A 14,183-nucleotide genomic window follows, 5' to 3' on the forward strand; every position below is an offset into this window, starting at 1 on the left:
CCACTTTCCCCCTATATCCCATTTTTCCCCTATATCCCATTTCCCCCTACATCCCACTTTTCCCATTATTCCCATTTATCCCACTTTCCCCCTATATCCCATTTTCCCCTATATCCCACAATTCCCCTATATCCCATTAGTCCCATTTATCCCACTTTTCCCCTATATCCCATTTTCCCCTCTATCCCATTTCCCCCTATATCCCATTATTCCCGTTTATCCCACAATTCCCCTATATCCCATTTTTCCCATTCCTCCCACCATTCCCCCATTTCCCCGTCCCCGCTGCGCAGCTGCCGCCCCGTTCCCGCCCTCCCGGCGGGATTTGGGGTCAGAATTCCCAATTAATCCCAAATCCATCCCCACACCTGCCCCCGGCCCCGCGACACGGGAAAACCCCGGAAAAAAACCCCAAAAAACCCCGGGAAAACCCTGGGAAAACCTCGGGATAACGGGATTGGAACGACCCCAAACCCCACGGGGCTCGTGGGGTCGGGATCGCAGCTGAGCCCCGAGCCCGACCCCAAATCCCGGGGGAATTTCGGGATTGGGATGGCAGCTGAGCCCCGAGCCCGACCCCAAATCCCGGGGGAATTTCAGGATTGGGATGGCAGCTGAGCCCCGAGCCCGACCCCAAATCCCGGGGGAATTTTGGGATTGGGATCGCAGCTGAGCCGGGCACGGCTGAGGAGCGGGGAATAAAGGAACGGGGTCGGGAGCAGCTGGGAAAAATCCCAAAGGCGTTTTTGGGATGGCCGCCCCTCCCCGGCCGGGATGGGGAGGCAATTCCGGGATTTATGGGATTTTACGGGATCGCTGCCGCCGGGAATTCCCGCCGGGGTCGTTACGGGAACGAGAGGGCGTGGGACGGAGCCGCTCGGCAGCTGATCCCAAAAATGGGATTTGGGATTTGGGGTGTGGGGGGAAAGGCTGGGATGTGGGGTGAGGGAAAAGGAAAATGCCGGATTTGGGGTGAGGGAAAGGGAAAATGCCGGATTTGGGGTCAGGAAAGGGAAAATGCCGGATTTGGGGTGAGGGAAAAGGAAAATGCCGGATTTGGGGTCAGGAAAGGGAAAATGCCGGATGTGGGGTGAGGGAAAAGGAAAATGCCGGATTTGGGGTGAGGGAAAGGGAAAATGCCGGATTTGGGGTCAGGAAAGGGAAAATGCCGGATGTGGGGTGAGGGAAAGGGAAAATGCCGGATTTGGGGTCAGGAAAGGGAAAATGCCGGATTTGGGGTCAGGGAAAGGGAAAATGCCGGATTTGGGGTGAGGGAAAATGCCGGATTTGGGGTCAGAGAAAGGGAAAATGCCGGATTTGGGGTCAGGAAAGGGAAAATGCCGGATTTGGGGTGAGGGAAAATGCCGGATTTGGGGTGAGGGAAAGGGAAAATGCCGGATTTGGGGTGAGGGAAAGGGAAAATGCCGGATTTGGGGTCAGGGAAAGGGAAAATGCCGGATTTGGGGTGAGGGAAAGGGAAAATGCCGGATTTGGGGTCAGGGAAAGGGAAAATGCCGGATTTGGGGTGAGGGAAAGGGAAAATGCCGGATTTGGGGTGAGGGAAAGGGAAAATGCCGGATTTGGGGTCAGGGAAAGGGAAAATGCCGGATTTGGGGTGAGGGAAAGGGAAAATGCCGGATTTGGGGTCAGGGAAAGGGAAAATGCCGGATTTGGGGTCAGCACAGGGAAAATGCCGGATTTGGGGTCAGGGAAAGGGAAAATGCCGGATTTGGGGTCAGGGAAAGAGAAAATGCCGGATTTGGGGTCAGGAAAGGGAAAATGCCGGATTTGGGGTCAGGAAAGGGAAAATGCCGGATTTGGGGTGAGGGAAAGGGAAAATGCCGGATTTGGGGTCAGGGAAAGGGAAAATGCCGGATTTGGGGTGAGCACAGGGAAAATGCCGGATTTGGGGTGAGGGAAAGGGAAAATGCCGGATTTGGGGTGAGGGAAAGGGAAAATGCCGGATTTGGGGTCAGGAAAGGGAAAATGCCGGATTTGGGGTCAGGGAAAGGGAAAATGCCGGATTTGGGGTGAGGGAAAGGGAAAATGCCGGATTTGGGGTCAGGGAAAGGGAAAATGCCGGATTTGGGGTGAGGGAAAGGGAAAATGCCGGATGTGGGGTGAGGGAAAGGGAAAATGCCGGATTTGGGGTCAGCACAGGGAAAATGCCGGATTTGGGGTCAGCACAGGGAAAATGCCGGATTTGGGGTGAGGGAAAGGGAAAATGCTGGATTTGGGGTCAGGAAAGGGAAAATGCCGGATGTGGGGTGAGGGAAAAGGAAAATGCCGGATTTGGGGTCAGGAAAGGGAAAATGCCGGATTTGGGGTCAGGAAAGGGAAAATGCCGGATTTGGGGTGAGGGAAAGGGAAAATGCCGGATTTGGGGTCAGGAAAGGGAAAATGCCGGATTTGGGGTGAGGGAAAAGGAAAATGCCGGATTTGGGGTGAGGGAAAGGGAAAATGCCGGATTTGGGGTGAGGGAAAGGGAAAATGCCGGATTTGGGGTGAGGGAAAGGGAAAATGCCGGATTTGGGGTCAGGGAAAGGGAAAATGCCGGATTTGGGGTGAGGGAAAGGGAAAATGCCGGATTTGGGGTCAGGGAAAGGGAAAATGCCGGATTTGGGGTGAGGGAAAGGGAAAATGCCGGATTTGGGGTCAGGGAAAGGGAAAATGCCGGATTTGGGGTCAGCACAGGGAAAATGCCGGATTTGGGGTCAGGGAAAGGGAAAATGCCGGATTTGGGGTCAGGGAAAGAGAAAATGCCGGATTTGGGGTCAGGAAAGGGAAAATGCCGGATTTGGGGTCAGGAAAGGGAAAATGCCGGATTTGGGGTGAGGGAAAGGGAAAATGCCGGATTTGGGGTCAGGGAAAGGGAAAATGCCGGATTTGGGGTGAGGGAAAAGGAAAATGCCGGATTTGGGGTCAGGAAAGGGAAAATGCCGGATTTGGGGTCAGGAAAGGGAAAATGCCGGATTTGGGGTGAGGGAAAGGGAAAATGCCGGATTTGGGGTCAGGAAAGGGAAAATGCCGGATTTGGGGTCAGAGAAAGGGAAAATGCCGGATTTGGGGTGAGGGAAAGGGAAAATGCTGGATTTGGGGTGAGGGAAAGGGAAAATGCCGGATTTGGGGTCAGGAAAGGGAAAATTCCGGATTTGGGGTGAGGGAAAGGGAAAATGCCGGATTTGGGGTGAGGGAAAAGGAAAATGCCGGATTTGGGGTCAGGAAAGGGAAAATGCCGGATTTGGGGTCAGGAAAGGGAAAATGCCGGATTTGGGGTGAGGGAAAGGGAAAATGCCGGATTTGGGGTCAGGAAAGGGAAAATGCCGGATTTGGGGTCAGAGAAAGGGAAAATGCCGGATTTGGGGTGAGGGAAAGGGAAAATGCCGGATTTGGGGTCAGGAAAGGGAAAATGCCGGATTTGGGGTGAGGGAAAGGGAAAATGCCGGATTTGGGGTGAGGGAAAGGGAAAATGCCGGATTTGGGGTCAGGAAAGGGAAAATGCCGGATTTGGGGTCAGCACAGGGAAAATGCCGGATTTGGGGTCAGCACAGGGAAAATGCCGGATTTGGGGTGAGGGAAAGGGAAAATGCCGGATTTGGGGTCATTATTCCCAAGTTTCCTTTGTGCATTTCTGGCCCTTTTTTCCCCAATTCCCGTGGTTTATTCCCAAGTTTTATCCCTTGTTTCCTGTGGTTTTTCCCAAATATCATTCCCAGATTTCCTGGCCTTTATTCCCAGATTTCCTTCCCAGATTTCTGGCTCCTATTCCCAGGTTTTCTGGCTGTTATTCCCAGATTTCCTAACTGGTATTCCCAGATTTTACTAGCAGATTCCTGGCATTTATTCCCAGATTTCTTGGCCGTTATTCCCAGATTCTTGGCATTTATTCCCAGATTTCCTGGCCTTTATTCCCAGATTTCTTTCCCAAATTTCTGGCTGTTATTCCCAGGTTTCCTGGCTGTTATTCCCAGATTCTTGGCATTTATTCCCAGATTTCCTAACCGTTATTCCCAGATTTCCTGACTGGTATTCCCAGATTTCCTGGCTGTTATTCTCAGATTCCGTTCCCAGATTTCCTGGCCGTTATTCCCAGATTTCATTCCCAGATTTCTGTGGTTTTTCCTGTTTCCATTCCCAATTCCCAGATTCCATTCCCAATTCCTGGATTCCCTTCCCGCTTCCCAGATTTATTCCTGGATTTATTCTCAGATTTATTCCCAGGTTTATTCCCAGATTTATCCCCAGATTTTAGTCCCAATTCCCAGATTCATTCCCAGGTTTATTCCCAGATTTATCCCAGATTTACTCCCAGGTTTATTCCCAGATTTTATCCCCAATTCCCAGATTCATCCCAGATTTACTCCCAGGTTTTATCCCCAATTCCCAGATTTACTCCCAGGTTTTATCCCAGATTTATCCCAGATTTTATTCCTGATGTTTCCGTACTGTTTCATGGCGAGCAGGCGCGAGTCCCGGCTCTCCTGCTCTGTTCCCTGGGGTTAATTCCCAGATTTATCCTGGGTTTATTCCCCGATTTATCCCAGATTTACTCTCAGGTTTTATCCCAGATTTATCCCGGGTTTATCCCCAATTCCCAGATTTTATTCCCGATGTTTCCGTACTGTTTCATGGCGAGCAGGCGCGAGTCCAGGCTCTCCTGCTCCGTTCCCTGGGGTTAATTCCCAGATTTATCCTGGGTTTATTCCCAGGTTTATCCTGGGTTTATTCCTAGATCTATTCCCTGGCTTTATCCCAGATTTATCCCGGGTTTATACCAGATTTTATTCCCAATATTCCCGGATTTTTCCCTACTGTTTCATGGCGAGCAGGTGCGAGTCCCGGCTCTCCTGCTCTGTTCCCTGGGGTCTATTCCCAGATTCCATTCCTAGATCTATTCCCGGGTTTTATCCCAGATCTATTCCCGGGTTTATCCCGGCTTTATCCCGGGTTTATCCCCAATTCCCAGATTTTATTCCCGATGTTTCCGTACTGTTTCATGGCGAGCAGGCGCGAGTCCAGGCTCTCCTGCTCTGTTCCCTGGGGTTAATTCCCAGATTTATCCTGGGTTTATTCCCAGGTTTATCCCGTGTTTATTCCCTGGCTTTATCCCGGATTTATCTCCAATTCCCAGATTTTATTCCCGGATGTTTCCGTACTGTTTCATGGCGAGCAGGCGTGAGTCCAGGCTCTCCTGCTCCGTTCCCTGGGGTTAATTCCCAGATTCCATTCCATTGATTTATCCCAGATTTAACCCAGGTCTATTCCCAGGTTTTATCCCAGATTTATCCCGGGTTTATCCCAGATTTTATTCCCAACATTCCCGGATGTTTCCGTACTGTTTCATGGCGAGCAGGCGGGAGTCCAGGCTCTCCTGCTCTGTTCCCTGGGGTTAATTCCCAGATTTATCCCGTGTTTATTCCCAGATCTATTCCCTGGCTTTATCCCAGATTTATCCCAGATTTATCCCAGATTTATCCCGGGTTTATCCCCAATTCCCAGATTTTATTCCCGATGTTTCCGTACTGTTTCATGGCGAGCAGGCGCGAGTCCAGGCTCTCCTGCTCTGTTCCCTGGGGTCTATTCCCAGATTCCATTCCATTGATTTATCCCAGATTTAACCCAGGTCTATTCCCAGATTTATCCCAGATTTATCCCGGGTTTATCCCCAATTCCCGGATTTATTCCCGATGTTTCCGTACTGTTTCACGGCGAGCAGGCGGGAGTCCCGGCTCTGCTGCTGCCTTTCCCTGGGCTTTATTCCCAGATTTATCCCGGGTTTATTCCCAGGTCTATTCCCTGGCTTTATCCCAGATTTATCCCGGGTTTATCCCAGATTTTATTCCCAGTATTCCCGGATGTTTCCGTACTGTTTCACGGTGAGCAGGCGGGAGTCCAGGCTCTCCTGCTCTGTTCCCTGGGGTTAATTCCCAGATTTATCCCGTGTTTATTCCCAGATCTATTCCCAGGTTTTATCCCAGATTTATCCCGGCTTTATCCCAGATTTATCCCGGGTTTATCCCCAATTCCCAGATTTTATTCCCGATGTTTCCGTACTGTTTCATGGCGAGCAGGCGCGAGTCCAGGCTCTCCTGCTCGTCATTCCCACATTCCCTGGGCTTTATTCCCAGATTCCATTCCCAGATCTATTCCCAGGTTTTATCCCAGATTTATCCCAGCTTTATCCCAGATTTATCCTGTATTTATCCCCAATTCCCAGATTTTATTCCCGATGTTTCCGTACTGTTTCACGGCGAGCAGGCGCGAGTCCCGGCTCTCCTGCTCCGTTCCCTGGGGTCTATTCCCAGATTTATCCCGGGTTTATTCCCAGATCTATTCCCTGGCTTTATCCCAGATTTATCCCAGATTTATCCTGTATTTATCCCCAATTCCCAGATTTTATTCCCGATGTTTCCGTACTGTTTCACGGCGAGCAGGCGGGAGTCCCGGCTGTGCTGCTGCCTTTCCCTGGGCTTTATTCCCAGATTTATCCCGGGTTTATTCCCAGGTCTATTCCCAGATTTATCCCAGATTTATCCCGGGTTTATCCCCAATTCCCGGATTTATTCCCGATGTTTCCGTACTGTTTCATGGCGAGCAGGCGCGAGTCCAGGCTCTCCTGCTCTGTTCCCTGGGGTTAATTCCCAGATTTATCCTGGGTTTATTCCCCGATTTATCCCAGATTTACTCTCAGGTTTTATCCCAGATTTATCCCGGGTTTATCCCCAATTCCCAGATTTTATTCCCGATGTTTCCGTACTGTTTCATGGCGAGCAGGCGCGAGTCCAGGCTCTCCTGCTCCGTTCCCTGGGGTTAATTCCCAGATTTATCCTGGGTTTATTCCCAGGTTTATCCTGGGTTTATTCCTAGATCTATTCCCTGGCTTTATCCCAGATTTATCCCGGGTTTATACCAGATTTTATTCCCAATATTCCCGGATTTTTCCCTACTGTTTCATGGCGAGCAGGTGCGAGTCCCGGCTCTCCTGCTCTGTTCCCTGGGGTCTATTCCCAGATTCCATTCCTAGATCTATTCCCGGGTTTTATCCCAGATCTATTCCCGGGTTTATCCCGGCTTTATCCCGGGTTTATCCCCAATTCCCAGATTTTATTCCCGATGTTTCCGTACTGTTTCATGGCGAGCAGGCGCGAGTCCAGGCTCTCCTGCTCTGTTCCCTGGGGTTAATTCCCAGATTTATCCTGGGTTTATTCCCAGGTTTATCCCGTGTTTATTCCCTGGCTTTATCCCGGATTTATCTCCAATTCCCAGATTTTATTCCCGGATGTTTCCGTACTGTTTCATGGCGAGCAGGCGTGAGTCCAGGCTCTCCTGCTCCGTTCCCTGGGGTTAATTCCCAGATTCCATTCCATTGATTTATCCCAGATTTAACCCAGGTCTATTCCCAGGTTTTATCCCAGATTTATCCCGGGTTTATCCCAGATTTTATTCCCAACATTCCCGGATGTTTCCGTACTGTTTCATGGCGAGCAGGCGGGAGTCCAGGCTCTCCTGCTCTGTTCCCTGGGGTTAATTCCCAGATTTATCCCGTGTTTATTCCCAGATCTATTCCCTGGCTTTATCCCAGATTTATCCCAGATTTATCCCAGATTTATCCCGGGTTTATCCCCAATTCCCAGATTTTATTCCCGATGTTTCCGTACTGTTTCATGGCGAGCAGGCGCGAGTCCAGGCTCTCCTGCTCTGTTCCCTGGGGTCTATTCCCAGATTCCATTCCATTGATTTATCCCAGATTTAACCCAGGTCTATTCCCAGATTTATCCCAGATTTATCCCGGGTTTATCCCCAATTCCCGGATTTATTCCCGATGTTTCCGTACTGTTTCACGGCGAGCAGGCGGGAGTCCCGGCTCTGCTGCTGCCTTTCCCTGGGCTTTATTCCCAGATTTATCCCGGGTTTATTCCCAGGTCTATTCCCTGGCTTTATCCCAGATTTATCCCGGGTTTATCCCAGATTTTATTCCCAGTATTCCCGGATGTTTCCGTACTGTTTCACGGTGAGCAGGCGGGAGTCCAGGCTCTCCTGCTCTGTTCCCTGGGGTTAATTCCCAGATTTATCCCGTGTTTATTCCCAGATCTATTCCCAGGTTTTATCCCAGATTTATCCCGGCTTTATCCCAGATTTATCCCGGGTTTATCCCCAATTCCCAGATTTTATTCCCGATGTTTCCGTACTGTTTCATGGCGAGCAGGCGCGAGTCCAGGCTCTCCTGCTCGTCATTCCCACATTCCCTGGGCTTTATTCCCAGATTCCATTCCCAGATCTATTCCCAGGTTTTATCCCAGATTTATCCCAGCTTTATCCCAGATTTATCCTGTATTTATCCCCAATTCCCAGATTTTATTCCCGATGTTTCCGTACTGTTTCACGGCGAGCAGGCGCGAGTCCCGGCTCTCCTGCTCCGTTCCCTGGGGTCTATTCCCAGATTTATCCCGGGTTTATTCCCAGATCTATTCCCTGGCTTTATCCCAGATTTATCCCAGATTTATCCTGTATTTATCCCCAATTCCCAGATTTTATTCCCGATGTTTCCGTACTGTTTCACGGCGAGCAGGCGGGAGTCCCGGCTGTGCTGCTGCCTTTCCCTGGGCTTTATTCCCAGATTTATCCCGGGTTTATTCCCAGGTCTATTCCCAGATTTATCCCAGATTTATCCCGGGTTTATCCCCAATTCCCGGATTTATTCCCGATGTTTCCGTACTGTTTCATGGCGAGCAGGCGCGAGTCCAGGCTCTCCTGCTCTGTTCCCTGGGGTTAATTCCCAGATTTATCCTGGGTTTATTCCCCGATTTATCCCAGATTTACTCTCAGGTTTTATCCCAGATTTATCCCGGGTTTATCCCCAATTCCCAGATTTTATTCCCGATGTTTCCGTACTGTTTCATGGCGAGCAGGCGCGAGTCCCGGCTCTCCTGCTCCGTTCCCTGGGGTTAATTCCCAGATTTATCCTGGGTTTATTCCCAGATTTATCCCGTGTTTATTCCCAGGTCTATTCCCTGGCTTTATCCCAGATTTATCCCAGATTTATCCCGGGTTCATCCCAGATTTATTCCCAATATTCCCGGATGTTTCCGTACTGTTTCATGGCGAGCAGGCGGGAGTCCAGGCTCTCCTGCTCTGTTCCCTGGGGTTAATTCCCAGATTTATCCTGGGTTTATTCCCCGATTTATCCCAGATTTACTCTCAGGTTTTATCCCAGATTTATCCCGGGTTTATCCCAGATTTTATTCCCAATATTCCCGATGTTTCCGTACTGTTTCATGGCGAGCAGGCGGGAGTCCAGGCTCTCCTGCTTGCCGCGCATGGCCTGCATGTCGGCCAGCAGCCGCGCCACGCTGTCCTGCCGCACGCGCACCTCGTCCCCCTTCAGCGCCGACACCTGCGCGGGAACAGCGGGAAAAATCCGGGAAAACCGGGAAAAAACCGGGAAAAAACCGGGAAAAACCGGGACAGCGGGGCTGGGAAACGCCCCGGAATGCTCCGGCCTTCAAGGGATTTGGTCGGATTTTTTTTGGAATTTTTTGCATTTTTTTTCGGATTTTTTTCCGGATTTTTTTCAAATTTTTTTCAGATTTTTTTGGAATTTTTTTCGGATTTTTTTGGATTTTTTTTTTCAGATTTTTTTCAAATTTTTTTCAGATTTTTTTGGAATTTTTTTCCGAATTATTTTGAATTTTTTTTCGGATTTTTTTTCAAATTTTTTTCAGATTTCATTCGGATTTTTTTGGAATTTATTTGGATTTTTTTTCGGATTTTTTTCAATTTTTTTTCAGAATTTTTTCGGATTTTTTTGGAATTTTTTTGAATTTTTTTGGGGATTTGTTTTAAATTCTTTTCAGATTTTTTTCAAATTTTTTTTGGATTTTTTTTCGAATTTTTTTTTATTTTTTTCAATTTTTTTTCAGATTTTTTATAAATTTACTTCGGATTTCTTTCAAATTTTTTCAGATTTTTTCAAATTTTTTTTCAGATTTTTTTCATTTTTTTCCGAATTTTTTTTTTTTTTTTGAATTTTTTTCGAATTTTTTTTTTTTATTTTTTCCAAATTTTTTCAGATTTTTTTTCAATTTTTTTCAGATTTTTTTCAAATTTTTGTTCAGATTTTTTTCAATTTTTTTTCAGATTTTTTTCAAATTTTTTTCAGATTTTTTAAAATTCTTTTTCGGATTCTTTTTGAATTTCTATGGGATTTTTTTTTTTAATTTTTTTCGTTTTTTTTTTAATTTTTTTCAGACTTTTTTTTGCATTTTTTTCGGAATTTTTCTGAATTTTTTTTCAGATTTTTTTGGAATTGTTTTAGGATTTTTTTCAGATTTTTCTTGATTTTTTTCCGGAATTTTTCTGAATTGTTTTCAGATTTTTTTCAAATTTTTTTTCGGATTCTTTTTGAATTTTGATGGGATTTTTTTAAAAAATTTTTTCCGATTTTTTTTTTACTTTTTTCGGACTTTTAAAAATTTTTTTCCGATTTTTTTTGAAATTTTTTTTGGATTTTATTTTTAATTTATTTCGGAATTTTTCCAAGTTTTTTGACTATTTTTGGGTGATTTTTGGGTCACTTTTGGGTGATATTTGGGTGATTTTTTGGGCTGTTTTTGGGTGATTTTTGGGTTGTTTCTGGGTGATTTTTTGGCTGTTTTTGGCTGTTTTTTGGGTCAGTTTTGGGTGATTTTTGGGTGTTTTTTTGGGCTTTTTTTGGGTGATTTTCGGGTGATTTTTGGGTGATTTTTTGGCTGTTTTTGGCTGTTTTCGGGTGATTTTCGGGTGTTTTTCAGGTGTTTTTTGGGTCTTTTTGAGTGACTATTGGGTAATTTTTTTGGCTGTTTTTGGGTGATTTTCAGATGATTTTTTGGGCTTTTTTGGGTGATTTTTGTGTCATTCTTGGGTGATTTTCGGGTGATTTTTTGGGCTGTTTTTGGCTGTTTCTGGGTGATTTTCGGGTGTTTTTCAGGTGTTTTTTGGGTCATTTTTGGGTGATTATTGGGTAATTTTTTTGGCTGTTTTTGGGTGATTTTCAGATGATTTTTTGGGCTTTTTTGGGTGATTTTTGTGTCATTTTGGGGTGATTTTTGGGTCGTTTCTGGGTGATTTTTTGGGCTTTTTTTGGGTGATTTTCGGGTGATTTTTGGGTGATTTTTTGGCTGTTTTTGGCTGTTTTCGGGTGATTTTCGGGTGTTTTTTGGGTCTTTTTGGGTGATTATTGGGTAATTTTTTTGGCTGTTTTTGGGTGATTTTCAGATGATTTTTTGGGCTTTTTTGGGTGATTTTTGTGTCATTCTTGGGTGATTTTTGGGTGATTTTTTGGGCTTTTTTGAGTGATTTTTGGGTGACTTTTGGGTCGTTTCTGGGTGATTTTTTGGGCTGTTTTTGAGTGATTTTTGGGCTGGTTTTGGGTGATTTTCATGTCGTTTTGGGGTGACTTTTGGGTCCTTTTTGGGTTATTTTTGGGTCATTTCTAGGGGATTTTTTTGGGTGATTTTCGGGTGATTTTTTGGGCTGTTTTTGGCTGTTTCTGGGTGATTTTCGGGTGTTTTTTGTGTGATTTTTGGGTGATTTTTTTGGCTGTTTTTGGGTGTTTTCCGGGTGATTTTTTGGGCTGTTTTCAGCTGATTTTTGGGTGATTTTTTGGTCTGTTTTTGGGCTGTTTTCGGGTGATTTTCAGGTGATTTTCGGGTGATTTTCAGGTGATTGTTTGGGCTGTTTTCGAGTGATTTTTTGGGCTGTTTTTGGGTGATTTTTGGGTGATTTTTCTGTCATTTTTTGTCTGTTTTCGGCTGATTTTCAGGTGATTTTTGGGCTATTTTCAGGTGATTTTTTGGGCTGTTTCCGGGCGATTTCGGGTGTTTTTTGGGTGATTTTGGGGTGATTTTGGGGTGATTTTTTGGGCTGTTTCCGGGTGATTTTTTGGGCTGGTTTTGGGTGATTTCGGGTGTTTTTTGGGTGATTTTGGGGTGATTTTGGGGTGATTTTTTGGGCTGTTTCCGGGCGATTTCGGGTGTTTTTTGGGTGATTTCGGGGTGATTTTGGGGTGATTTTTTGGGCTATTTCCGGGTGATTTTTTGGGCTGTTTCCGGGCGATTTCGGGTGTTTTTTGGGTGTTTTTTTGGGCTATTTTCAGGTGATTTTCTGGGCTGTTTCTGGGTGATTTCGGGTGTTTTTTTGGTGATTTCGGGGTGATTTTGGGGTGATTTTTTGGGCTATTTTCAGGTGGTTTTTTGGGCTGTTTCCGGGCGATCTCGGGTGTTTTTTGGGTGGTTTTCAGGTGATTTTTTGGGCTGTTTTCGGGTGTATTTTGGGCTATTTCCGGGTGATTTTCTGGGCTGTTTCCGGGCGATTTTGGGTGTTTTTTGGGTGTTTTTTGGGTGATTTTGGGGTGATTTTTTGGGCTGTTTTTGGGTGTTTTTTGGGTGATTTCGGGGTGATTTTCTGGGCTGTTTCCGGGCGATTTCGGGTGTTTTTTGGCTGATTTTCAGGTGATTTTTGGGCTATTTTGGGGTGATTTTCTCGGCTGTTTCCGGGCGATTTCGGGTGTTTTTTGGGCTATTTTTGTGTCATTTTCTGGGCTGTTTCCGGGCGATTTCGGGTGTTTTTTGGCTGATTTTCAGGTGATTTTTGGGCGATTTTTGTGTCATTTTCTGGGCTGTTTCCGGGCGATTTCGGGTGTTTTTTGGGTGATTTTTGGGTGATTTTTGTGTCATTTTCTGGGCTGTTTCCGGGCGATTTCGGGTGTTTTTTGGCTGATTTTCAGGTGATTTTTGGGCGATTTTTGTGTCATTTTCTGGGCTGTTTTTGGGCGATTTCGGGTGTTTTTTGGGTGATTTTTGGGTGATTTTTCTGTCATTTTCTGGGCTGTTTCCGGGCGATTTCGGGTGTTTTTTGGCTGATTTTCAGGTGATTTTTGGGCGATTTTTGTGTCATTTTCTGGGCTGTTTCCGGGCGATTTCGGGTGTTTTTTGGGTGATTTTCAGGTGATTTTTTGGCTATTTTCAGGTGATTTTCTGGGCTGTTTTTGGGTGATTTCGGGTGTTTTTTGGGCGATTTTCAGGTGATGTTTCTGTCATTTTCTGGGCTGTTTCCGGGCGATTTCGGGTGTTTTTTGGGCTATTTCCGGGTGATTTTTCGGGCTGTTTTCGGGTGTTTTTTGGGCGATTTTTGGGATGTTTCCCCCCGCCCCCCGGCCCCGGGGGCGGCACTCACGCTGGTGACTTTCCTCTTGATGTTCTCCAGGAGCTGCTCCTGGCCGCGCAGGAAGAACGGGTGCTGGAATTCCGTGTCGTCCTTCTCGGGCTTCACCAGCCCGCCCTGCTCCAGGTGCACCACCTTCCGGAAGCCGTCTGGGAAACAACCGGGAAAAAAAAACCGGGAAAACGGGAAATGAACGGGGAAACAACGGGGAAAAACGGGAAAATGGGAAATGAACGGGGAAACAATGGGGAAAAACGGGAAATGAATGGGGAAACAACGGGAAAAAACGGGAAATGAATGGGGAAACAACGGGGAAAAACGGGAAATGAATGGGGAAACAACGGGGAAAAACGGGAAATGAACGGGGAAACAACGGGGGAAAACGGGAAATGAATGGGGAAACAACGGGGAAAAACGGGAAATGAACGGGGAAACAACGGGGGAAAACGGGAAATGAACGGGGAAACAACGGGGAAAAACGGGAAATGAATGGGGAAACAACGGGAAAAACGGGAAATGAATGGGGAAACAACGGGAAAAACGGGAAATGAATGGGGAAACAACGGGAAAAAACGGGAAAAATGGGAAATGAACGGGGAAATAAATGGGAGAAAACGGGGAAAATGGGAAATGAATGGGGAAACAACGGGAAAAACGGGAAATGAACGGGGAAACAACGGGAAAAACGGGAAATGAATGGGGAAACAATGGGGAAAAACGGGAAATGAACGGGGAAACAACGGGGAAAAACGGGAAATGAATGGGGAAACAACGGGAAAAAATGGGAAATGAATGGGGAAACAATGGGGAAAAACGGGAAAAATGGGGAAACAACGGGAAAAAACGGGAAAAATGGGGAAACAACGGGAAAAACGGGAAATGAATGGGGAAACAACGGGAAAAAACGGGAAATGAATGGGGAAACAACGGGAAAAAACGGGAAATGAACGGGGAAACAACGGGGAAAAATGGGAAATGAATGG

General features: G+C 46.5%; 1 protein-coding gene across 3 annotated transcripts in view; it reads right to left on the bottom strand.

Annotated features, from left to right (window-relative positions):
* The window catches only part of HSF1 (heat shock transcription factor 1), a 70,738-nt gene that overhangs the window by 40,000 nt on the left and 16,555 nt on the right, over positions 1–14,183 (bottom strand). For all 3 annotated transcript variants that reach the window (XM_053953462.1, XM_053953482.1, XM_053953472.1), the window contains 2 exons: positions 13,213–13,349; positions 9,270–9,394 (listed from right to left, as the gene is read on the bottom strand). In XM_053953462.1, the coding sequence (XP_053809437.1) occupies positions 9,270–9,394; positions 13,213–13,349 (262 nt within the window). The remainder of the gene's footprint in view (positions 1–9,269; positions 9,395–13,212; positions 13,350–14,183) is intronic.

This window comes from Vidua chalybeata, chromosome 1 (genome assembly GCF_026979565.1).
Source record: "Vidua chalybeata isolate OUT-0048 chromosome 1, bVidCha1 merged haplotype, whole genome shotgun sequence".
Taxonomy (NCBI): Eukaryota; Metazoa; Chordata; class Aves; order Passeriformes; family Viduidae; genus Vidua; species Vidua chalybeata.